General features: G+C 48.9%; 1 protein-coding gene across 1 annotated transcript in view; it reads right to left on the bottom strand.

The window, feature by feature from the left end:
* Window positions 1-1,915: 1,915 nt before the first annotated feature.
* The window catches only part of LOC149350739 (uncharacterized), a 37,491-nt gene continuing 13,520 nt past the window's right edge, over window positions 1,916-25,886 (bottom strand). The window contains exons 7-8 of the mRNA XM_089575561.1: window positions 21,132-21,310; window positions 1,916-2,986 (exon numbers count right to left, since the gene is read on the bottom strand). Of these exons, the coding sequence (XP_089431687.1) occupies window positions 2,716-2,986; window positions 21,132-21,310 (450 nt within the window). The 3' untranslated portion in view covers window positions 1,916-2,715. The remainder of the gene's footprint in view (window positions 2,987-21,131; window positions 21,311-25,886) is intronic.

Below are 25,886 nucleotides of genomic sequence, written 5' to 3'. Positions count from 1 at the left end.
ATAGTCCTTTTTATCGGGCGAGGGAGTTGTCGAAAAGCCTCCTCTTTGTATTGTCGGAAACTGGTTCCACCGCCGCTTCCACCGTGCTAGCGCGAGGTGCTCACGACAGTCCAGTGAACAATATGGCAGCTCCCAGGGAGCCCTTATTGCAAAGGTCTATAGAACTACTCTCGTCTGTCCGCTAATCCACGATAGCACAGTACGTGCCCGCCATTTAGTACTGTATACGCCTCAACAGTCCTCCTAACCTCACTACGCCCTATGACATCCCATTTAATACCCGCTTGTTCTTCAAAAGCACTGCTAGGCTAGCCTCACTGGATAATGTTCTTGCTTTAAACGTTGCCCGGTTCAATTTCCGATGTCGGCTTATCCGGAGCCAGATATTTTTACCACCCTTCTCTGCGCTCAGGTCTGGCCGCCGTTTTGGCAAGTTGCTCCGCAGCCGCTGGGGACTGAGGGCTAATTGAGGGTTAATTAGTTTGTTCAAAGAAAGTTGTGACCAAGTGCTACACCAGGGTAGACAAATCCTGCTCCGGTGACGGAACACGTAGTGGTTCTGGTCACCGAGGTCGGGTCGCACCACAGGCCCGGTTGTGCGACCTCATCGACACGCTGAGTTTTTTTATTGCGAAATCAATACTACGCTCACTAACAGCCTTTCGCGTAACGGCGGCCGGTAGCCACGTTTGATCTTTAGAATGACCTCTGACGTAGCAACCGTCGCGGTGGACACCTGAACCGCACCGTACACGAAGGGAGGCAGTGGGAGTGAAAGAAGAAAGACGAAGAGGAGCCGTAGTGAAGAAAATGAAAATTCTATTTGAGGAAAAGAAATTACGCAGTAACTGTCTCGCATCTCTCGGTGGACACCCGTCATCCGTTTGCAGAGGAAGGGAGTAAGTGGGAGTGAAAGAAGGAACACAAAGAGGGCCCGTAGTGAAGAAAATGAATTAGAGCAAAGGAAATTACGCAGGAGGTTGCGCCGCTGCGCGGAGGAGTGGCCACAGTTGGCACGATTCTAGCGCAAGGACGGACACCGCGAGCACGGACGGACACCGCCAGCATGAGCCATTGAAGGCTTTCGCCTTAAAATGAATTAGAGGAAAGGAAATTACGTACAGGCGCTAGTGACGCTATAGCGTGACGTCATACCAGGAGTGATAGACGAGCTACGAACTCGGCTCGTTGGGTAACGGCGGCCGCTTGCCACGGCGCGCCGCGCTCTTCCCACTAGAGGCGCTGCGTATGCAGTATAAAAAACCTTCTTTCGCAACCTACCAGGCTTAACCAAAGCTAAGCCCCCGCCAATTTTTTTAACCCAGTGGAGAATTGCGGGGCACCGGGATTCGAACCTCGGTCCTCTTCCACGTAAGGCGGATGCTCTACCTCTTCCTTTTCATATTTTTGCAATAATAAACCACTACTACTACTTCCCTACAAACAAAGCTATATCTCAAAAAAAGCTGTATTGAATTAAAAACACTGGGTATAAACCACCTTCACGTGGCAATATTTTGAAGTAGATTTTTTCACGTGGCGCTTAATTGAAATACCTCGTAGGGTAGAGAGCGAGCTCCGTAGAGAGGTGGGGCGATCAGGACATGGGGCAGGGGGGGGGGGGGGGGGGGGGGGGGGTTACGTGCAGGGCTACCGCACCGGATGCCCTACACCCTAGTGAAGCCATTGCACATGCAGACTGCAACTTCGTGAAAAGTGTCCACTGTTCTATACGTTCGACGAACAATCAAACAAATATAAATTGAGGAGGCCACTTCAATATGCACAGTGCATTTTTTGAACTTTACTTCCTGGGACATCAGTGTGGTTTTTCAACAAAAGATTTGTCGCTCCTGGATAGCAGTCTCGATGAGATGAGGAGAGAGAGAAGGATGAGGGAAAACTTTGGGAATTATGTTACTTGATGGGTGAAGAAGAGATGTAACTGAGCGGTCATTTAAGTGATGAAGTAACTGGGCAGAAAACAGAACGCAGAAGACCATTGCTCCCACTGGCAAACGAACCTACATTTAAGTGCACCGCATTTAAAGCTACTTGTCACATGGACGGCCCAACTTTCTTCGTGGCTTCTGCTCGGGTTTTCTGCTTCAGTCCAAGGGCACCCCCCGCAGGGAATGTGAACCAGGCGAGCACAAACGAAGGGAAGGAGGGCGTGCTGTGCACTAGTACACGCAAAAGTTCTTGGTGCACTGTCTAAGGCGTTCAGTGAGGACAGTTGTCCGAGATAACAGTATTACTGTCAAAGCCTTCTCGGTGACGTAAGCTCGATTCAAAAGCACTGTTTATCCTGCCCGTCGTTGTGACGCTGCTGGTGCGCGCGAACTTCTCCGCGAGCAGTTTTTGTGGGTGATGGCAAAGGACGTGTTCCACAGTCATCCCTGTAGATAGAAACGCACAAGAAAGACTTATGCAAAAAAAACTCTTGGCCTTGAGGCATTACCGCAGCGCAATTAACACAGTCACATTAAGAAGAAACACTCGCACACTTGGACGAGTGCTGCACTCACAAACAATGTGTCGCTTCTATGCACTGTAGTAGTCAGTTTCATCCCCTTGTGAAAGTGACATTTTGAGTTAGTGCAATCCGATGTGTGTCTCCACACCGGCCATGGCAGCTCAAACTCGTGGCTGCAGTGATTCAACACCTGTTCCCGTCTTTCATTGCAGCGCTGCAGCGGCGCCTCGCATCAGTTCTCACAGCCGTTCCTCAAGCTCCTTCCGCCGAGTAGCTTCCTCCTGTAGCCTGGTAGAGAGAGTGCTCACTTCAGTGAGCGCATCCTGCGCAGCCTCTTCGGCTTCTTCGCGAGCTTTTCTCTCGTCGGCCACCCTTTTCTCCGCGTCTTCGAGCAAACGACGAAGGTATTGAACTTCACTCTCTCGCGCAAAGTCCGCATCGAGACGCTGGCTACAGGCCCCCAAGTGCTCCTCGGAATCTTCTTTCGGGGTCTCTGAATGGCTTGTTTGCCTGAGAAGAAACGAAGTGTACACATTAGAGGACACCTCGAAACAGCTACTTGCAATAAAGCCTGCGTCCAGGGCTGTCTGCAGTTGTGGCTAAGGAAATCAATGTCCTGCATCAGGATGAGTGAATGAAATGTAAGAAAGGGTAGTAAAAATATGCAAAATGTACTGCAGTTAAAATTCCCGATGCCCATTGCAAAACGGAAAATTTAGTGTCAGTCTGAATGTCAATTCACGCTATAGTAACTTGCAGGGAGTAAAAATGAAGGCTGGCGCCTAATCTCTCATGCGAGCGTACGGCAAGCTATAGTTCAGACCGACGTTAAGCCGTAAGCAAAAAATACAATTTAAACGCAGCCATTTTATAGCATTAGTAAATACGCACTGCGAGGACGTCTCTAAAATTCAGAGTTGACTGAATTAAGGACTCTGATAGTTTTTCACCGGACGAAATGGTAGAGTGCTACTGGTTTCTCTTGACTTATAACAATTAGTTGAATTAATTCTTAGTTCGACGCAAACTCGTCTGCCGAGAGGAATTATAGCATATTTATTTATTTATTTATTTATTTATTTATTTATTTATTTATTTATTTATTTATTTGTTCATTTGTTCATTTATTTATTTATTTATTTATTGATGAAATACTGCGGACATTTTGTATCTCCAAGCATGAGAGGAAAAAATACATAAATGAATACAAGCGATCGTCATCTTCAGAAAACACCATACTACATAAAACAGAAAAAAAAATGGCTGAGGCTTAGCTTGGTTAAGCCTGGAGAATGCGAAGCATCATCGTGTCGCGTAATTTGGAGGCGCACAACTACAGCCACGGCGCGAGGTGGGCCCCCGTTTCTCCACTGTCGTGACGTCATCGTGTCACGTGGTGTGGCGTCATCGTGTCACGTGATTTGGAGGCGCACAACCACAGCGACGGCGCGAGGTGGGCCCCCGTTTCTCCACTGTCGTGACGTCATCGTGTCACGTGGTGTGACGTCATGTATCACGTGATTTGGAGGCGCACAACCACAGCGACGGCGCGAGATGGGCCCCCGTTTCTCCACTGTTGTGACGTCATCGTGTCACGTGGTGTGACGTCATGTATCACGTGATTTGGAGGCGCATAACCACGGTGAAGGGCTGAAGTGGTAGCTAAAGTAGTATGCTTCGCATAAAAACAGCAAGTGCATCTGTAGAATCCATACAGCCGTACGGAATAACACGGCAAATAGACACTACAATATTATACAATACGAAAATTTTCAGGGGGCACTTTGGTGATCTAAATTGCGATGATGCGAAAACCTTTCCTGTGGCGCTGTCGAGCGTCCTTACGCTAGACAGGGAGAACTGCATAAGCGATGGCAGGAAATCGGCGGAGCATATTGGTTAGCACGCTCGGCTATGGAACGGAAGGAGGTGGTTCAATTCTCGCCGTGCACAAGATTTTAAGATTTTTTTGCCGATTAATGACCAGTTAGTCATGACTTGTGACTAGTAATGACTAGTTATGACTCACTACAGATGTAATGGACGGACGGACAGAGTGATGTCGCGAGTATGAGCCATTATAAGCTTTCGCCATAAAACCGCCACGGTGGCTCAGTGGTTATGGCACTCGGCTGCTGACCCGAAAGACGCGGGTTCGATCCTGGCCGCGGAGGTCGAATTTCGATGGAGGGGAAATTCTAGAGGCCCTGAATTGTGCGATGTGAGTGCACGTTAAAGATCCCCAGGTGGACGAAATTCCCGGAGCCCTTCACTACGGCGTCCCTCATAGCCTGAGTCGCTTTTGGACGTTAAAACTCCCATAAACCAATACACAATACAATGACCCATAAAATGCAAAAACGGGCACTCGCCAAGAATGCCGAACAAAAACTAAAAAGATGCACAGACGTTTCGGCGCCGCTACGGCTGCCTTGTTCACAATGAGACGAAAAAAAAAACAGATGGCAGCTTGCACCACAGGGATGCAAACTTCGCTCTTTTTATGGGGGCATAAGTTTGGGCTTTGACAAAGCAACTTTGTACTTCAAAACAATGCATAAATTTACCTGATTAAGGTGCAAACATGAACCTTTCATGCTAGGCTGTGTTTATGCCATCCTAGCATGAAACTTGAACTTGAAGCACGAACTTACCCCTCTTAGAAAGAGGGACTGTTATACCTAGCTGGCATAGAGTTGCTATGTCAGTGCAAGTTTCTACTATTAGAAGCGTAACAGTTCAACTGTCTACAAGAGCATAAATAGTCAAGTCTCCAAGAAACAGCGTAACCTTAGCCCAAAAGAAGGTGTCAGCTAAGTGACTTACACTCCAAAAAGACTAAGATCACTTTTTTTTTTCTAGAGTGAGGGAACATAAAGGGTAGCTATCGTAGTAGGACCCAACTACCAAGAATTCGAAAGCCTTTTCCTCCAGAACTGCACGATACTGGAGGCAGAAGTGGCGGCGATAGCCCTGGCCATACAGCACGGAAATGCTACCGGCCAATCCTACGACATCGCGACCGACTCACAGGTAGCTTGTCGGCTCCTCTTTGCAGGCAGAATACATAAAAAATTGCTCCCTCTAGTCACGGGCCACCCCGAGTCAAGTACATCCATCAAGAAACAGATAACTTGGAGCCCCGCACACTCATGCTTGGAAGGGAATGCGATCGCGTTTGGCCTAGCTTGAGGTTACACAAAACCTATCTCATCCAACCATTCACTAATACAACCCATGTCCACAGTCTACAACACTAGACTCCACCACCAACGCCTCATGAGTCGTTTCCAACCACCACCTCACAAATAACTGACTGCACAAGAAGCTAGAGACTGGAGACAACTCCAGGCCTTCCCCAATCGACACAAATACAACATTATATTCCCAGAACCATACCGCCCCACCTGCCTATGGTGCGATAATCAGCCCACAGTCTACCATGTGACATGGGGGAGCATCGGACACAAGCCACCTCACCTCCGAACAACAAATGAACAGCCTCTCTGTCCAGCTCCGACCTTCAAGACCGACGCCAACTGGTTCGTCAGAGCCGGGAGGCAGCGATGGCCACAGCGGCCCCGACCTAAGAACTCCAACCACCCCTAAGACCTTCGAACCTTTCCTTCATTTCTGTACATAATAAATGTTTACTAATAGTACGCCCGTTCGCACGCCACTCTCCACGTGACTGCGTCTTTGGTTGTTTTTGTTTTCCTGCGCGCGGGAGAGAAGGCCCGAGGGGTCTGAAGACAGGAAAAGTCATGCAGGCCTAGGACAACACCCTCTGGAGAACTTAGGCCTTCTGGTTGTTCCTTCTCCTCCTCTTGAGCTATGTTCGCGAAAGAAGCTCACAGATTAGTTCCGTGCAGCACGTCCCGAAGCTACGAAGCGGCGCGCGGGTGTTCCAAATGTGGCAAGGAAGGTGCAGAAGTCCGAGAGGGGACGACGGCGACGACAATGTGATCAGTTCCAGAAAAACGTAAGACACCCTTTACAGCTTGGCATGCAGCGACATGCTTTCAAACGCACTTTTTTCTTCTGAACATTGACCGTTGTCATGCCGGGAAACCCGCCCGGATTCCAATTCTGCCGGCCGCTAACTTTCTCCTGCGAGCGTCCCTTTTGACAAGCCCTGGTGCTGCGCCGCAAGGCACGCGCCCTAACGCTCCCTGACAAGCCACGATGCTGCGCCGTACGGCAGCGGAGTCCTAGGAGAAGCATCTGCAAGCAACACGCCTGGACCTGTCGCAAGAGGCCAGACAGCGAGGCGCCAGATTCCTTCTCTCCCGGACGCCACCGCGCGCGGCAAAATTTGAAGCGGTTGGCCCGCGCGATCGCTGATTGGTCCTTTCGGACTGCCGTCGAGTGCTGCCTTTGGATTGGCCAGTTCTGAGGGGCCACCGTTCCTCAGGCTATAAAAGCCCCAACGCTGCAGCTTGGAGGTGTGTGACGGTGTGACCGAGTGACCGACCCACCGTGAGTCGAGTGCTGCTCACGAGTGGAGTCGGATGGTGTGACGTGCTGGTGTCTCGCTCATCGTCGCTGTGCGAGAACAGTCGCGTTGTGTAGCTCTCGGCCCCCGTGCCGATGTTGAAGTATATTATGTCCTGTACATAGTGTATAAAGCGTTTTCTTAGTCTCACCGACGCCTGACTCGGAGTCTTCGCTACCGCTAAGAGAGTTGGCAACGCTCAGTCACGAAACGGGTGGCGAGCGCAGCGGGACCACCTATATGGCACAACATTGGATGGCAGCTATGGGATCGACCGACATCAGCTACCTCGGCGCGGTGAGTGCCTGAAGTTTTCCTCAAACGCCAGACTTTCTCTAACACAGGTTATAGTAGCTTAGAGAAAGAATTGGTGTAGCATTGCGTTAACCTTGTGTGTTTCAAGCCTAGGAAGAGTGTTTTGAAAACCAAGGGATGCTGAAGGGGTAAACAAGGCAGTGTGTGAAATTCTTGCGCGTACCTAACTAGTAGCGATATAGTAGTGTACGGCAAGTAGTTTCTAAAAGGGCAAACAGCAAGAGGCAGTGTGAACGATGGAGAGTTACAAGGTTAAAGAACTTCTCCAAATTTGTGAGGAGTTGGGCATTGATTTGGGCTCAACAAAAAGAAAGAAAGCGATCCTTGAGGTCATGAGGACTGCGGACGTGACGGCTGAGGAGGCCGAAGAGGCCTGGGCTGATATCAATGAAAGGCGTGAACGGGAGGAAAAGAGAGAAAATGAACGTCGCGAGGAGGAGATGCGAGAGCGCCAGGCGCTTAGAGAGCACGAGGTTAAAATGAAAGAGCTGGAGCTCCGAAAAACCTCGCCAGCGCCCAGTCTTGCTTCTACGACGGTTCCCTCTAACGCTCCAAAAATACGCGACCAACTGCCGCCCTTTGTAGTCGGCGAGGATATGGCTAAATACCTCGTTAAATTTGAGCATGTGTGCGAACGGAATGACATTGAGCGATCCCTCTGGGCACAGAATCTGTTAGCCTTGCTTCCCGGGGAGGCATCTGACGTGATAACTTGCTTATCGAAAGAGGCGTTTGAGAGCTACAGTGATGTGAAGGAGGCGCTATTGCGAAAGTACAAACTGTCGCCCGAAGCTTTCCGGCAGAGGTTCCGGTATGCACAGAAGGGCAGGGAGTCACATGTTGACTTCGCGTTTCGTCTAAAAGCCGACCTGGTTGAATGGCTGAAAGGCGAAGAGGTTTACGACGACCGCGATAAAGTCGTCGAATGCATCGCGTTAGAACAGTTCTACCGTTGCATTGATGAGGATGTCAAGCTCTGGCTGCAAGATAGGCTAAAGGAGGTTAAGCTAGACAAGGCAGCAGAATTAGCTGGAGAGTATTACCTCCGCCGCAGCTTGCACAGCAGGGCAGTGCGTGTAGAAAAAGCAGATAAGAGAGACGGGTTTTCAAGGAAGCCCGACGAACGGAAGCAAATCAAGCGTCGCGAGTTTCGGAAAGACGAGTCCCTTACCAAAGAAACTGCGAAGGAAGGGCAGAATGCATCTCAGAATGCTAGCGATGGTCCCAAGCAGCGAAACGATGCGATGCGTTCTTTTGAAAAACGGAAGCCGTTAATCTGCTACAACTGCAAAAAGCAAGGGCACATCGCGGCGAACTGCCAAGAGAAAGTTGCTTTTGCAACGATACGGGAAACAAACAAAAACATGCGACTGTTGGAGCCATACATGCAGGAAATTAAAGTAAACGGCAAGAAGTGCAGAGCACTTCGGGACTCGGCAGCAACTATGGACGTCGTCCACCCGACGTCCATAGTCTTTCTTTCGTCTCCTCTAGTGACTTTACAGGAGAATGCGCTTGGATACGGCAAGTGGCCGAGGATGAGAGTGTCTGCTTACCGATCGCAGCGGTCATCATTGAAGGAGAGTTTGGAAAACTTAACACAGAAGCCGCTGTGTCTGCCGCCCTTCCGGAGCACTTTCCCTACCTGTTCTCAAATAGCTCGGAGCAGATGCTGAAGGATCAGGGCAAATCATTCTTTGCCGACGTGGCGTACATGGCCCTCACGCGATCCAAAGCGCGCCAACTGTCGAGGGAACTGGACTTTGAGTCGGTGAACGAACAGCCGTGCGGCACGCGGAGCGATCAAGGTAACTTGAGTGGCGGGCAGACACGGGAGATGCAGAGCTCGGAGACTGGCTTGGGAGAGCGTGGTTTGGACGAGACTGAGAGTGATACGTGCACTGCTAGCCGCGATCTAGACACGACGCCGCAGTTAGGCGACGCGGGCTCCATACTCGCTCCGGTTTCTGCCGGCTGGCAGGAGCTGGCCGCAGTTGAAAAGGAAACGCTCATTCGCGAGCAGCAGCAAGATTGCTCAATAGCCGATCTGATGAAGAGCGTCAAACTGGGAGTGGAGAAAAAGAGGGTTTCATTTTACGAGAGATCTGGCTTATTGTATCGCTGCTACACCGATAAGCAGGGACGCAAATATGAGCAGATTTTGATCCCTCGAAAATATCGCTGTCAGTTACTGGAACTCGCGCACGAAAATGCGTGGGCAGGGCATCTTGGCTTAAAAAAGACCAAGGCTAGATTGGCTCAGGAGTTTTATTGGCCGTATTGTTGGAAGGATGTCGAACAATTCGTGCGATCTTGCGAAACCTGCCAGAGAGTGGGCAAATCCACTGACAAGTGGAAGGCGCCGATGAAGTTAGTGCCAGTCATAGCAGAACTTTTTCGGCGACTGGTAATTGATATTGTAGGTCCTTTGCCAGAATCAACGAACGGGTGTAGGTATGTTCTGACGGCCCTGTGCGTCGCGACCAAGTTCCCGGAGGCGGTACCACTTAAGGAGCTAAATTCTTCCCAGGTCGTGGACGCTCTGCTCTCAATGTTCGCACGCGTCGGGTTCCCTTCTGAGATCCAGTGCGACAATGGCAGCGTCTTCACCAGCTGCCTAACTTCTACCTTTTTGGAAAGATGCGGCATTAAAGTGGTGCACAGTTCTATCCATCACCCGCAGTCTAATCCAGTAGAGCGAATGCATTCGGTGCTGAAGCGCATATTGAGAGCCCTGTGCTTTGAGCGTCACTGTGACTGGGAGGCCTGCATTCCCGCCGCTATGTTCGCCTTGAGGTCTGCTCCCCATGAGAGCACAGGTTTTAGCCCCGCGGAGCTCGTGTATGGCCGAAGCCTTAGAACTCCGCTGCGCATGTTGCGAGAGTGTTGGGAAGGCAGTGATGACGACGCAAATGTAGTCTCCTACGTCCTCGACCTTCTTCAGAGGCTCGGGAAAACAAAAGATATTGTAGAGAGGCACATGAAGGCGGCGCAAATCTTGTCAAAGGGATATTACGACAAGTCAGCAAAAAAACGCACCTTCGAAGTGGGTAGTCAAGTGATGTTGCTGCGTCCGTCGAAGAAAAACAAGCTCGAGGTTCACTGGGAAGGACCCGCGAGGGTTGTATCGAAGCTTTCCGATACCAACTACGAAGTGAAATTAGGGAGACGGCCCAACAAAATTTATCACAGCAACTTGATGAAGCCCTACATTCAGCGTCACGCGATTGTAAGCATGACGATAAATGCTGCCGATGAGGAAGGGGCGGAAATCCTGACGACAGCTGACATGAAAGATTGTGGTTTAGAGCTAATGTTGGAACAGCTGACTTTGGACGCGCGTCTAAGTACCACCCAAAAGGAGGATTTAAAGGGAATAGTTTCCGAGTTTAAGGAGGTTTTTTCGAACCGTCCCGGAAAGACCACGGTCTTAGAGCACGACATCGAGCTAACATCTGAGCAACCGATCCGCAGTAAACCGTATCGTTGTTCACCCGTGCAGAAAAAAATCATGGCTGAGGAGATTCAGCGCATGCGTGATTTGGGGGTTATAGTGCCAAGTGAGAGCGACTACACATCGCCCCTGATACTTGTTCAGGTTCCGGGAAAGGATCCGAGGCCATGCGTCGATTATCGGCGTCTGAACGCGATCACCCGAGATCAGACATATCCGATACCGAACCTAGAAGAAAGAGTGGAGACGGTGTCGAAGTCAAATTATATATCTACGCTAGACCTCGTGCGAGGCTATTGGCAAGTACCCCTTACGGAACGGGCTAGCCGTTGCGCCGCGTTCGTTTCCCCGTTCGGAACCTTCCGCCCACTCATGCTGAGCTTCGGACTTAAAAACGCGCCGTATTGTTTCTCTAGCCTGATGGACAGAGTGCTTCATGGTTTGGGCGAGTTTGCATTGCCATACCTCGACGATGTTGCCATCTTTTCGGACACTTGGGAAGAACATCTCGAGCACTTGCGAGTTGTATTGTGCAGGTTGAAAGAGGCAGGCCTCACTGTGAAACCAGCTAAATGTCACCTAGGTTGCGGTGAGGTGACTTATTTGGGCCATGTGGTGGGGCGCGGCCGGCGTAGACCTTCCGACATCAAGGTAGCCGCTATTGTAAACTATCCCCGGCCAACCACTAAGACGGATATAAGGGCTTTTTTAGGTTTAGCTGGATATTACCAACACTATGTGAGAGACTACTCTGACCTTGCCAGCCCGCTAACAGACGCGCTTCGAAAATCGGAGCCCGTTAAGGTGACGTGGGACTCGAAGAAAGAAAATGCGTTCCAAATGTTGAAACAAGCATTGAGCCATAAGCCGGTTCTAACGGCGCCAGACTTTTCGAAAGGTTTCATCATTCAATGTGACGCGAGTGATCGCGGAATGGGAGCGGTGCTATGCCAAGAAGAGGCTAGTGGTCATGAACGACCAATTTTGTATTTGAGTCGCAAACTAAGCTGTAGGGAAGAGGCATACAGCACCTCTGAAAAAGAGTGCGCCTGCCTTGTGTGGGCAGTTCAGAAGCTGGCTTGTTATGTCTCCGGTTCTAAGTTTGTTGTGGAAACGGACCATTGCCCTCTAACCTGGTTAAGTAACATGTCGTCTAAAAGCGGCCGTTTCCTGAGGTGGAGCATGACCCTCCAGCAGCACAATCTGGTTGTCCGCTATAAGAAGGGAAGGTTGAACGCGAACGCCGATGCTCTAAGTCGTGCATTCTAGGCCTCGCTTCTTTCAGTGACCTCCTCGTTACTTACCTTCTCTCGCTTTGCAGCAAACTATCATGTTCGAAGGAAGAAAGGGGCAAAAATGAATGACCTCATTTGCTTCCTCAGTAGTGTGTTTTCGGTCCAAGTGATTTCAAGGGGACCAATCTTATTTTCATTATTATTGTTGATTATTAAGTGCTCCTGCTATTTTGATGTGTTGATACTTTGCAAAATGGTTGTTTGAACCTTGTGTACCAGATCGTACACATGCCTCTTGTTGCAGCGGGAATAAATGGGGACATCAATTTAGTTTAGGTTAATTTGGATTATGGCTTCGTCTGGTGTTTGATGGGAGACAGAGGGCACTTGCTTGTGTTGGGTGTTGCCTTTTGCCGGTCGGTTTTGTAGTCTGCAGAACGACCAACCATGACCAGTGGCGAGAAGCAAGGGGATCGGAACGACCTCAGCGAAGCTGGTCGAGGTGCCTTGGCGACAACGAGGTCAACAGAGCTCCTGGCCTGCGAGTGGGACCTGGTGCTCGTGAAGTTACCTGGACTGGACGTGAACTTGGAAGAGCCTGACGAAGATGCGCGCCTGGCATCCGAGCCACGTGGAAGCAGCTCGTCTTCCCGGCGCCTTATCTGATGGCGGGGATGCTGTCATGCCGGGAAACCCGCCCGGATTCCAATTCTGCCGGCCGCTGACTTTCTCCTGCGAGCGTCCCTTTTGACAAGCCCTGGTGCTGCGCCGCAAGGCACGCGCCCTAACGCTCCCTGACAAGCCACGATGCTGCGCCGTACGGCAGCGGAGTCCTAGGAGAAGCATCTGCAAGCAACACGCCTGGACCTGTCGCAAGAGGTCAGACAGCGAGGCGCCAGATTCCTTCTCTCCCGGACGCCACCGCGCGCGGCAAAATTTGAAGCGGTTGGCCCGCGCGATCGCTGATTGGTCCTTTCGGACTGCCGTCGAGTGCTGCCTTTGGATTGGCCAGTTCTGAGGGGCCACCGTTCCTCAGGCTATAAAAGCCCCAACGCTGCAGCTTGGAGGTGTGTGACGGTGTGACCGAGTGACCGACCCACCGTGAGTCGAGTGCTGCTCACGAGTGGAGTCGGATGGTGTGACGTGCTGGTGTCTCGCTCATCGTCGCTGTGCGAGAACAGTCGCGTTGTGTAGCTCTCGGCCCCCGTGCCGATGTTGAAGTATATTATGTCCTGTACATAGTGTATAGCGTTTTCTTAGTCTCACCGACGCCTGACTCGGAGTCTTCGCTACCGCTAAGAGAGTTGGCAACGCTCAGTCACGAAACGGGTGGCGAGCGCAGCGGGACCACCTATATGGCACAACACCGTGCATGTGGAGTCCACGCCTCGTTCTGCGTTTGCGGTTGTGTGTCCGCCGAGATGACGTACTAGCTACGAAGCGGCGCGCGGGTGTTCCAAATGAGGCAAGGAAGGTGCAGAAGTCCCAGAGGGGACATGTCTTCACTGGAACGGAATGTGGGTTACGCTCACGCCTGATATGCCTAACAAGTGCTGCGTGCCCGATTTCCGGGGCAATTACAAATCGAGGCCCAAAAATCAGATTTTCAAGTCTCCACGGGATGAAGAAGCACAGAATGTATAGATTAGAGCGACACCACGAGCGAATTTCATTGGTAAGATGTTCGAAAGTTCTTCAAATACTTACCTTAGAAAAATACGATGCACATAAACTAAGCGCTGTATTAAAAAATGTGTCTTTAAACCGAGAAGCTTGTAAGAATTGCAAGGAGCGAATGCAGCCTTGCAAGAGGTAACTCCCTTGCCGAGTTACAGCTGTTAGTTAAACAAAAACTTAACTCCACTCTAGGTTTGCGAACTTCACTTCATTGAGGCCGACATCGGGCTTCCCACATCGACGAGCTTACAGGGCACACCACCACTGCACCGCTTTCGCACAGGCGCAATCCCTTCAAAGTTTCCATAATACTCAAAGCGATCTTTATAAGCCAAGCACCTCAAGGGATGACCCCGACTCGAAGCGCATGCGTCTTGAGGCTGCTGCTTTGATGAAAGGGCTTAAAGAGTCTGCTGAAGTATTCCGTAAAGAGCAGGAAGCAGAAAAGCTTCTAAACCTAGAAGACTTCACGGAACGTGTAGCAAGCAAGAAGTCTACATTCTGCAGCACGCTATTGAAGAAAATGATCGCCTTATTTTACTGTACATTACAGAAGACGAAGCACCATGCGTGCATAAAATATTCAGGTGCAGTAAACGCTGACCTTAGCATCACAGTTTACTTTGTAATCACGCCGATAACTTAAATGGGCACCAGTTCCTCCATTCCGACTGTAGCAAAACAGAAAGTGGTGATGGATCAACTTGTGAGCATTGAAAACAACAGAGCCGACCTTAGTCAAAATCCTAAATCCGCCAACGAAGATATTTGCAAGCAGATTCTTCCGTTTGCTATGTTGTAAATAAGTGGGCTGCGGAAGTGTATATATTTGCATTGAAAGCGAAATTATTCATATAGAACATAATTATGATTTTTTAAATACACTCGTCCCCCAAAACACTGCTTCGGAGTCGTCCGGGGAATGTTAAGAGGATAAAATAAAAGGGGGATGAAGATAAAAAGAACGACGCCAGAAACCACACTGCCTTTCTCTCTCACCCTGTTTTATGTTCCCACTCCTTTGCGGGAGTGCTTAGTCGGCGCTTACGCAGCTGTGAAGGTAATCGATTATATTTCATTTTTCACTATTGCTGAGCTCCATAAAACTTTAGGTAGAAAAATAAAGAGGGAATCATTTTAAAACATGGGTAAATTTATTTAAAGTAATGCATAAAGAAAAATGTTTACTGAGAAATACGAGAAAGTTCAACGCGATAGAGTTGGTGACGTCTGTTTGCAGCCAATGCCTCTAAACAAATGCCACGTAAAGTGCCTGTTCATCATTCCAGCGTTGTAATTGAAGAAAAAGTGTCGGATCAATGGAAGCTTATTGCTCTAAGGTGATCCCAGCAGCGATTCCTTCAACTCCGCCGTAAGTGGCAGCGACTGTGGGCCACGTTTCGTGACTTCACGGGAGTAGTGCACAGGCCTCCTCAAATTCTCTGTAATAAGATACAACTTAAAAAAAAAAACAGCAGTTGCTAACACTGGGCCGCGGTCCGCAGCGTCCTGTATTACTCCGCTGGCCAATCACAACGGTAAACGAAATCAGTTTTTTAATGTTAGACTATATCAAACCATCCAAGTATCAAAAGTTTCGAGCTTCTAACTTTTTTCTTGCGATTAGGCTCTTCTTTAGGGCACGGCGGAGGCGTTGGAACCATGCGGCTAACAAATCCGTTCCTGTTTTTTGTCCAGGCCGTGTTTTTCGTGAACGTGGAACCCGCATCAAAGGGGGCGTACCACGACAGCACTGGAAATTGGACCGACCATCGTGTTTCCGGCGTGATTTCTTCATCGGAATGCATCGCGAAGACCAAACTGATAGGACTGCGCAACTGGACACCACTACTGCATGCGCATCGCACGCCACCATCGACTACGTCACCAGTCACAGCACATAAAAGAGAAGCTTCTGCCCGGTTCGCGACCAGTGGGCACGGCGGAGGCGTTGGAACCATGCAGCTAACAAATCCGTTCCTGTTTTTTGTCCAGGTAAGAGACAAACAGCCTGTTTACTCTTACCGCAGTGACAATGTGTGCCTACTGCTTCTGCCGTGCCCACGGCCGTTAGTTACGCTCCTTACAGCAATGTATCATTGTTTTGTTGACGTGCTTGCTATGTGTGGTGACGTAGAACCAAACCCAGGTCCTTCGACACAGGAAATGCTGCAAACAATAATGGAAGATCTTAAACAGCTGAAACAAAATACAAGCTCTACTAACACGAGACTGTCTGCTATCGAAAAGAAGCTAGACGATATTTCCTCAACGCTTACTGACTACACCTCTAAAGTAGAATCACTGGAAAAAACTGTCGACAGTCTACTTATGAAAGTAGACGACCTAGAGAATAGAAGCAGGCGGAACAACCTAATTGTGTTTGGCGTTAAGGAAACCGAGGACGAAACGCCCCAAGACCTTGAGAACATGGTTTGCAAGGATGTTCTTCTGGACCGGTTGAAAATTTCGGATGTGGCTATTGAGCGTATCCATAGAATAGGGAAGCCAGCTGAGGACAAATGCAGACCAGTTATCTTTAAGCTAGTTGACGGGAGGGTCAAAGAGAGAATTCTCAAAAGCTGTAGAAATCTGAAAAACTCAGGCTATAGTATATCCGAGGACTTCTCCCCTCGCGTTCAGTCAATACGAAAGAAGCTTTGGGAAAGTGCGAAAGAGCAAAGGTTGAAAGAAGAGAAGGTCATGCTCAAGTTTGACAAAATTAAAATAAACGGCAAACTGTATCGATGGGACGACGCCCGCAATGAAAGAGTTCCCTGCGCTCCAAAGTGATGGTCTGTTTCCAAACTCGTGTCCGCACAAAGTAACACACAGAGCTCAGGAGCACTAAGAACACAGACATCCTTGAATTCCTTTTCCGTGCTTAACATTAATGCTAGAAGCATAGTAAATAAATTCGACGAACTTGAAAGCCTCCTCTTCACACACGATCCTGACGCTGCTGTTCTGACAGAAACATGGCTTCATGATGCAATTCCGAATGATGCAGTTATCACATCCGATCAATACGAAATCGTTCGTCGCGACCGCACTTCAAGAGGGGGCGGTGTCGCTATTGTGATAAAGAAAGGCATTGACTATACGCTGATACCGCATCACACCAACACTGAAATGGTTTGAATTGTTCTCCGTCTTCTTCAGCTTAGTCTTTTAATAGGTGTTATTTATCGACCACCGAATGCTGATACTTCTGTACTGGACAACTTGCACGACTTTTTAAATGAACATACAAAGCGCTATAGCCATGTTTTCGTATGCGGCGATTTTAACTTGGCAAACATCAACTGGGATTATCTGTGCGATCAAACTTTGTGTGCTAACTCGGATGCTTTGCTCAGCATTGCTTTCAACTATAACTTTGTTCAGAAACCTAGGCGCATTACAGAAAATACCAGTTCTCTTCTTGACCTAGTATTTATATCGGACCCTGTTAGTCAATTGGGCTTTTCGACAGATGTCTTTCCCGGAATATCAGACCATGAAGCGGTGCTCTTTAAAATCGAATTGCTGCGACCAGTAATTGTTCATCAGGCAGGAAAAGTGTTTCGCGACTTCAACAATGCTCAGGATGAAAGCGTTCTAGATCAGCTTGAACTTACGTATGAATCCTTTGCCAAAAAATACACTGATGGGCGTACAAGTGCGAACGACTTGTGGTTAGAATTCAAAAGTACGGTTCATCAATGTATCAACAAGTACGTGCCGCTTAAACATAAGAAGCTGAAAATGGCGTGTCCCTGGATAACACGCGAGATCATACAGTTAAAACGTCGCGTGAAGCGCTTATCAAGGTCAAGCAATACAGTTGGTGGTGCTTTGCCGGCTCTTCGGGCTGAACTGCGTTCAAAAATAAAATCTTCACGGTACCACTTTTTTAATGTCAAGATGCACAATTTTCTAAGAACTGACCCCCAAAAGTTCTGGAGGCATCTGTCACAGAAAAAAGACCCGGTTAACAAACTTCTCCTTAAAAACACAGTTGTTACCGACTCCCTCTGCTTAGCGACTGCCTTCAATGAGCACTTTTCTTCTGTATTCCTGAGTAACAGCAACTCAGTCTCCGAATCTCGAACTAGCCATTTCAATCTGCCAGACCTAATTATTAACGAGGAGGGTATTGTTTCGGCTCTATTGGAGTTGAACACAAAAAAATCCTCTGGACCAGACGATATCCCTAACGCTTTTCTGTACAGATATGCTGAGTGGTGCGCTAAATACCTTTTCATTATTTTTGCTGAAAGTCTCAGGACAGGAGAAATTCCAAACGATTGGAAAACAGCAAAGGTGGTACCCATTCACAAATCAGGAGACAAGCTTTGCGTGAAGAATTACAGGCCAATTTCTTTGTTATGTACGTCCAGTAAGGTATTAGAACATTTTATTTTCAAGCACATAAGTTCATTCCTAGAGGGAAGCGGTTTTTTTATTGAAAGCCAGCATGGGTTTCGGCAAGGCTTGTCGACAGTGACGCAGCTTATTCATATTACAAATGAAATTATGATGTCGCTAGACAATAATGGACAGGTAGATTTAATTTTCATTGACTTCGAAAAAGCGTTTGACCGGGTATCGCATGGCAATCTTTTGTTAAAAATAAGGTGGTGGTTAAATAATCGCAAGTAGTACAATGGTTAGATTCCTACCTTACACAGCGGCATCAGTTTGTTCAGATATCTGAATCTAATTCCACAAAAGCGCCAGTACTTTCAGGAGTTCCCCAGGGCTCAGTCCTTGGGCCGCTTCTCTTCCTTATTTATTTGAACGACCTGTCCTTCAACTCACGCATACGCTGTCGGTTCTTCGCCGACGACTGTGTTATATACCATAGTATCACATCAGTCGAAGACCAGGCACTCCTAACCGACTACTTAACAGCAGTTTCCAGCTGGTGTTGTACTTGGCAAATGGGTATAAACAGTTCAAAATGTGGAAAAATGACAGTAACACGAAAGAAACAACCGCTCCAATGCACATACAAAATCAATGGCCTTCCGATCAACTCAGTGACTCAGGTGAAATATCTTGGGGTAACCCTGACATCCAACCTGAACTGGAGCGTACACATCCAGTCCATTGTCTCAGCAGCGTCCAAAAAACTTCGGTTTTTAAAGCACCGCCTAAAGCATTGCACGAGCAAAACTAAACTGACAGCATACACATCACTTGTGCGTCCAGTGCTCGAATACGCCGACGCTGTATGGGATCCGCACACAAAAACGGATATAAAAATTCTTGAAGGCGTCCAGAGGAAAGCACTCCGGTTCATTTACCACGCTTATGGTCGGCAGGTCTCGGTATCTGATTTGCTCAACAGATCTGGGCTTCCCACGCTTGAATCCCGTCGAAAGCAGCACCGACTAAAAATGTTGTTCAATATCATACATAATAAAACAAAACTGAATTTTCAGAGTTACATGCAATACAACACAACACGCCCCACCCGTAACAAACACGACCGGACTATCTTGATGCCACGATGCCGAACAAAAGCATATTCTTGTTCCTTCTTTCCACGCACCATTTCCGAATGGAACCGACTGCCAAGCGATATCACCAACCTGGTATCTTCAGAATCTTTTTTGTCTGCTGTTTCGGCTCATGTATCGCAGTAGCGCGTCTAGTACACAGTGTATTTCGATTTCCTTGTTTTTATTCTGTTCACTTAGTCTGTTTGACGTCGGATGATTTGCCTGTACTTTTTTGCTTCCCGTTGGTCTTATTGAATTTTGTTCTCGTACTGTAATCGCCCTTTGTTGCTGTTATTTGGTTGTTACTACTTTGTAATTTTTCTTTTTTTTTTCTTTGTGCACTCCTGCCTTGACCGCCAAAGGGCAGTCGGCAGTATTTATGAAATAAATAAATAAAATAAATAAATAAATAAACAAGAAACGTTTAAGAAGCGGACCATTTTTATGTCGTGGAGGAATTCTGCGCGCGTAGGCTGCATATGGGCGGAGCTTCACTGCAGACTTAGGTGGTATCCGACTATAGCGGGTGTTGCCTAGGGGCCCGCATTTCATTTTTTTCTTTTTTGTTGTTGTTGTTCGGGGAGGAGGGGGGGGGGAGGTTCTGTCTTTCCAGCGCCTCGGCACGTGCGCGTGTGGGCAGCCAAGACAAAGCCAAAGCCCCCGTACCCAATTTATAGCCAGTTCACGTCCTGAAAAACGCAGTAAGACTGACGAGTTCACTCCGAAGAGACAGGCTCCGCTTGAGAGAGCGCTGCCAATTGGCTGTTATCTCATTCGATATGAGTCGGGCCTTTAAGCATCTGGTATGGAGCGTACACTATGTGTGTGACGTCACTGTCCCGTTTTTTCGACAGTTTTCGGTGCATCCGAACCATCAGATCCACTTCCGGCGTTTCGACCAATCAGGTGTGGCAGCTGTGGCCAATTGTGACGGTTTCGGTTATGACACAGTGTGAATACGAACTACAAACATGAAAGCTGATGAAAACTTTTGAAATCAAACTGCATACAGCGTAGTAAGCTGGGGAAAAGTCATAGAGACGACTTTTTGCAGTCTGACTGCCTACTGCCTAAAACGTGTCCGTATATGCCTATCGATACGCGATGATAAACCACGTGTTTCACGGAAGCCCTGCAGTAATGTTTAAAAATAGGCCTTTTTGCGTGTTGTAAAGGCGGCTCAGCGGTATAGTAATGCCAGTGTTGGCGGGCGTTAAAAAAATGTGAATCATGTTAATCAGCCAGCTGGCTAAACAAATTATAACAGTTACATTTTTAACTATTATAGATAAGCAGTTGGTCGCAATTAGCGATTTGTAGCTGATAATTAGCAATAGCCATGTTTGTTTTTAGAATTTCAATAACTCTATCCTCGGCGCTGTGGCGTAAGAAAATTCGGCCGTTTCTTGCGCAATTCGAACATCGCGTAAGCTCCGTCCGCGCTGCGCTGCTCGGCGCTGTTAACCTCTCCAGCCGAGGCGGAGAAGAAAAGGTCACGTGTCACACGCGCCCCTGAGTGTCGTTCAATGGAGGGCGGCGCTTTGCGCGCAACGCAGGCGCGTGACTTTCGAATTGCGCGAGAAATGGCCAAAATGTGTTGCGCCACAAAGCCGAGGGTAATCGCGTATTCAAAATTCAAAAATCTGATACGGCTGTTACTAATGGTCAGCTACACATCTCTTTGCGACCACGTGCCTGCTCATAAAAGTTATGTTAACTAATAGACTTTAATTGACCGCCTTACTGGTTAACATGATTCACCTCTTTTCTGACATCCACCAACAATCCAGAGGAAGCTATCTGTTTATCTCAAAAATTCTAGTTTTAAACTTAGTGAAGGGCTTCCTTGAAACGCCAGGTGTAATAAACATCACAGCCTCTCTCTCGGTTTGTTGCCCTGCCCTTGAAAAAAAAAAAAAGCAGCAACTCAAGCAACTGCTCAGAAGACCCACAAAAGAAGAAGAAAAGGGGGAGAGGATATAATGCTCACCGGTGGCAATCACCAAGGGCCCCTCCACCGCTGCGTGCATCTGCCCCTCCACCGCTGCGTGCATCTGAACCCTGTGAATGAACGGGTGCATCCACATCCGAAAAGAAAGCATCCGCTCCTTGAATGCGGCCACGGACGTCGGTCACGGAAGCCTCAGCGCAGCTGGGGCGACCGGAAAGCTGGAAAAGCAAGGAAGAAAAAGAAAATATCGTTCCACTTGTGAAACACATCAATGCCAAACCACAGTGATCGCTGACTCTTACTCTGGAAGGCAGAAGAAGTGCTAATTGAAGGAATTTTCTGCCACCATTGAAACGGGGAACAATTGAGTTTGTGCATTCATACAGAAACGGCGGTTCTGATCTGCTCTGAAAAACCAGAGATGCAAACATGGACGAATTGATCTAGAGGATCTTTCCAGTCCTGCCAGTATAAAAAAAAAAAAAAAAAAAACTCTAAACGTTTCCTTCGGATAAACACGTAGGATGAAACCATTACAAACATGACTATACGTTGTTGGCACTTTTTAATTGCATGGGTTAGTAACTCCTGTTAATCTCATCCTTACTACAGAAAGTTACCAATAACTCAACAATACCAGCGGCAAGTTTTTGCTATTGTCTTTCGGTAAGGCTGAACCAACCACTTGAACAAATCTCTTTATAACAAGACAGCCCGGAACTCAGCGCGCGAGCCTGAGAACACAGGCGAGCGATGATGACGATGGGTATGGACGGGTGAAAGAGGTGTAAGTTAGCGCACCACGCTCAGACAAATCCCCCACGGAGAGACAGACTTCCTGGCCGCGGTTTAGACAGGAGGGGGGTGGCGGGAGTTTGGTGTCATGCGCGAGACGTGCCACGACCTCTTGTGAGCGTCGACGACAACCGGGCGACGCTGTGCGTGGGCACAACGATGTAGTTCACGGGAGATGTTTGTTGGAGTTCCGTGCAAGGTCCAGTGAAGTGGTGGAGAAACTTCTCGCACACGACAGGGATGCAGACGGGTGTCCAGAGGAGAGCTTCATCACTCGGATAAAAGGATACGAAGCGGTGGTGCTGGTCAAACAGCATTTGCGCTCTTCCTGAGCGACTTCAGGGTTGACGCGGGCAAGTTAGCGACAATGGGCCATATGAGAAGCAAACTGGTCGCCCAGAGATGTAGTCGGAGAGGCGAGAGCAGAGAAGAAGGTGGTATCGATGACCGAGGAAGTTTGACGGCCATAAACAAGAAATAAAGGACAGTAACCAGTAGTGCGCTGAACTGCTTAAATTTAGGCAAATGTGACGAAAGGCAAAATGTTGTCCCAGTTCTTATGATGAGGACATGCCTATGTCGGACAACGTGCAGTAAAAGCGCTCGATGAGGACATTGGTCTGAGGACGATAGCTAGAGGTTGTCTTGTGGACAGTGTTGGCGGCGCGGAGGACCTCCTCAAGGACTTGAGAAAGAAATGCTGCCCCACGGTCACTGACCAGAATATGGGGAGCACCATGGTGCTAGATATCTTGCGCAGGAAAAAGTCTGCGACTTCACAAGGGGCACAGGAGGGAAAAAGGGCGGTTCCAGTGTACTGCATTAGATGGTCAGTAACGGTGACAACTCAACGGTGGCCGGCTACCCTGAGAAGTAGGCGATGAAACAAGTCAATGACGACTGTGTCAAGAGGCACAGATGGGCAAGGAAGAGGTTGCAGGGGGCCAACAAGAAGAAATGTTGACCGCTGACGATGCTGGCAGGACGCACAGGACGATATGTATTTGGCGACGCTGGTACAAACTCCGGGACAGAAGTAGCAGCCTTTGATACGGTCGTACATTTTGTGGTGGCCTAAATGACCGGCACTGGCGTCGTCGTAGAAAGCCTCCAAAACTAAGGCGAAAAGAGCGAGGTACAACGGGAACCAACCGGTGACCCGTAGGGTGGTAAGTGTAGCGGTGAGTGTTCCGGGCTGAAATCGAAACATGCGGAGCTGATGTCGCAAGCGACTGTTGGGTGCCGCTGACTGATCGCGGAGACGAGCAGTGATCGTGCGGAAGTGGGGATCAGTCGGTTGCAGGGACCGGCAATGTTCAGTGGAGCCATAGCGACGGGTGCAACATCCAGATGATCATCAGAAAGCTGTCGTGAAGGGTAGAGTGTAGGGGAGGCCGCAGGTGGAGTTGCGGGAGCTGAAGACAACGGGAAGCGAGAATGGGGTCTGAGAGTCGAGGGGTTTTTTATGCCATATTTGAAGGTGATAGCGATATACGTAGCACCCTGCGGCATAAGACGGCCTGATAAGTTATTTAACGACGTCAGCCAACCGAGCGCGTGATGATCTGTGACCATGGTGAAGTGGCGGCCGATATTTAGGGCCGAAACTTTTGGATTGACCAAATAACGGCAAGACATTCTTGTTCCGTAATTGTGTAGCTGCGCTCAGCTGCAGTCAGCGAACGGCTGGCGTATGCCACAACCTGTTCTTGAGAGACAGTGTTGAGTTACAAAAGAACCGCGCCAATGTCATGTCCACTGGCGTCAATGTGAAGAATGGCGCACGCTGCTATATCAAAATGGCGCATCGCAGGCGTTGAAGTGAGCGCCTGCTAGAGGATTTGGAAGGCCTGCTCACACTCATGGGACCCCACGTATAGCGCTTCAGAAGCCAAGAGGTCGAGTAGCGGGGCTGCAGTGCAGGCAAGGCTCAGGATAAAACGACGGAAGTTTACGACACCATGCCAAGGGAGCCGCGGAATTCCTTCTGGCTGGCAAAGTGGCGCTTCTTGGTATTTAACTGAAGACCGGTTTAGGCAGGGCACGTGAGAACTTCAGTGAGACGGTGCAAGTGCTGGGCGAACTCAGTGTATGTGAGCCGGCGCTTCCAAGGCTTAAGCGTGAGTCCGGCGTTCAGGAGAGCTTGAGCTTCAAGGCGCACCAGATGGTCAGCAAAAGTGCTTGCGAAGATGACAACGTCATCCAGATACACGAGACACGTCTGCCACTTCAGCCCGGCCAGCACAGCATCCATGAATCGTTGACATCTCGCGGGCGCTGTACACAGGCCAAACGGCATGACCTTAAACTCGTAGAGGCCATCCGGTGTTATAAATGCGGTCTTCTCTCGGTCGCGCTCATCAACTTCAATCTGTCAGTATCCAGTCTTCAAGTCTATGGACGAAAAATACCGGGTATGACGGAGACGGTAGAGGAAGTCATCGATGCGAGGCAGCGAATACACTTCCTTCTTTGTCCCCTTATTGAGTCGCCTGTAGTCTACGCAAAATCGAAGTGTTCCGTCTTTATTCTTGACCAGTACTGCAGGTGCGGCCCACGGGTTGTTGGATGGCTGGATGACGTCGTCGTTTATCATTTCGCGCAGTTGCTTCTAAACGCGGTGCGGCGGTGGGCAAATCAGGTGCGTTGCGGCGTCGACAAAAGAGATTTAGAATAGGGGGCCTCAAGGCTTGGGGACCCCAGAGAAATAGCGGGCCCCAGGGCTACATACGAGTGCGCCGGTGAGTTTTAGAATACGGGTCTCCCTTACGCAGCGGGGCCAGGCTTCCGTTTATTGATTGCAGCGCAAGGCAAACCAAAAAGATACTTTTAAAAGAGATTTCAAAATATGCTTTTATTTCTTCATCAGAAACTGTTATTATTGCAGACACACGATTTAAGAGAAAAAAAAATATAAGAAACGTGTGTTTTTACTGACGCGGGAAACCCCATTTGAACGTTCCGCTAAGTCACCTTCATGGCGACCAAACAATGCGTTCTCGCTAAGCCTAGCAGCTCTGTAAATACGGAAGCGATATGAAAATTAGGCGCATTTCATCGCTTAAGTTTTGTGGTGCGGGCATCTTCAGACAAAGCGAGAGCTTTGTCCGCGTTTCGTTTGGTGTGAACTTAATACACCGAGTAGCGGCAACAACGAATCGGTGGTGCAGCGAGAGGCCCCGTTTCGACGGGCGCCGCCAATGTAAAGCCGCGTTGCGGCACACGATTGTTTCAACCTCGCGCCCTTTCTGACGTCCAACGACGCGTACTCGCTAAGCATAGCAGCTCTGGAAGCACGGCAGCAATCTGAAAATATGGGGTGATTTATCGCTAAAATTTTGCAGTTCAGACAAGTTCAGACAAAGCGAAAGCTTCCTGCAGCTTTAGTTTGCTGTTAACATGTGGCACAGCGTAGCGGCGACGACGAATCGGTGGTGAAGCGAGAAGCCTCGCATCGACGGCTACCGCCATGTTGCCTGAACGTAGAGCCTTGTTGGGGCGCACGCTATTTCGGTGGTGCAGACGAAATCCCAGCGATGTCATCACTGGTTGACCTCAATGTGGTGGCAGTTTTCCCGAAAACACTCAACGAAATTTTGAGCAACCATTAGTCATTCATGCATACTGTATTCGGATGGTGTCATAGCATTTCTACTTGCATACAGCTTACATGTTTCAGTTAATTAGAGGCTAGCTTGCGACAGGGGTTCAGACCAATGACATGTGCACTTTCAATTGCACGCTTTGTAATAGCGTACGCGCTCACGTTAACCCAACACGCAAGCCGGGCCTTGCGTTCTGCTCATGTGCACTTCGACGCCCCAAACTTCTTAGGGACCCCAAGGGTTGGAGCACCCTATTCGAAAACTCCCTAGATTCTGTGCTTGGCGACGAGCGTCTGGCGAACTCGGGATGTCGTCGCGAAACATTCGGGGTACCCATGCAAAAGAGAAAGCAGGTCGCAAGTTTGGAAAGGCTCAAGGTTGGGATCGATGTCCA

Source organism: Amblyomma mixtum, chromosome 3, assembly GCF_055824585.1.
Source record: "Amblyomma mixtum isolate Tamu chromosome 3, ASM5582458v1, whole genome shotgun sequence".
Taxonomy (NCBI): domain Eukaryota; kingdom Metazoa; phylum Arthropoda; class Arachnida; order Ixodida; family Ixodidae; genus Amblyomma; species Amblyomma mixtum.
This window is presented reverse-complemented; position numbering and strand designations above follow the sequence as displayed.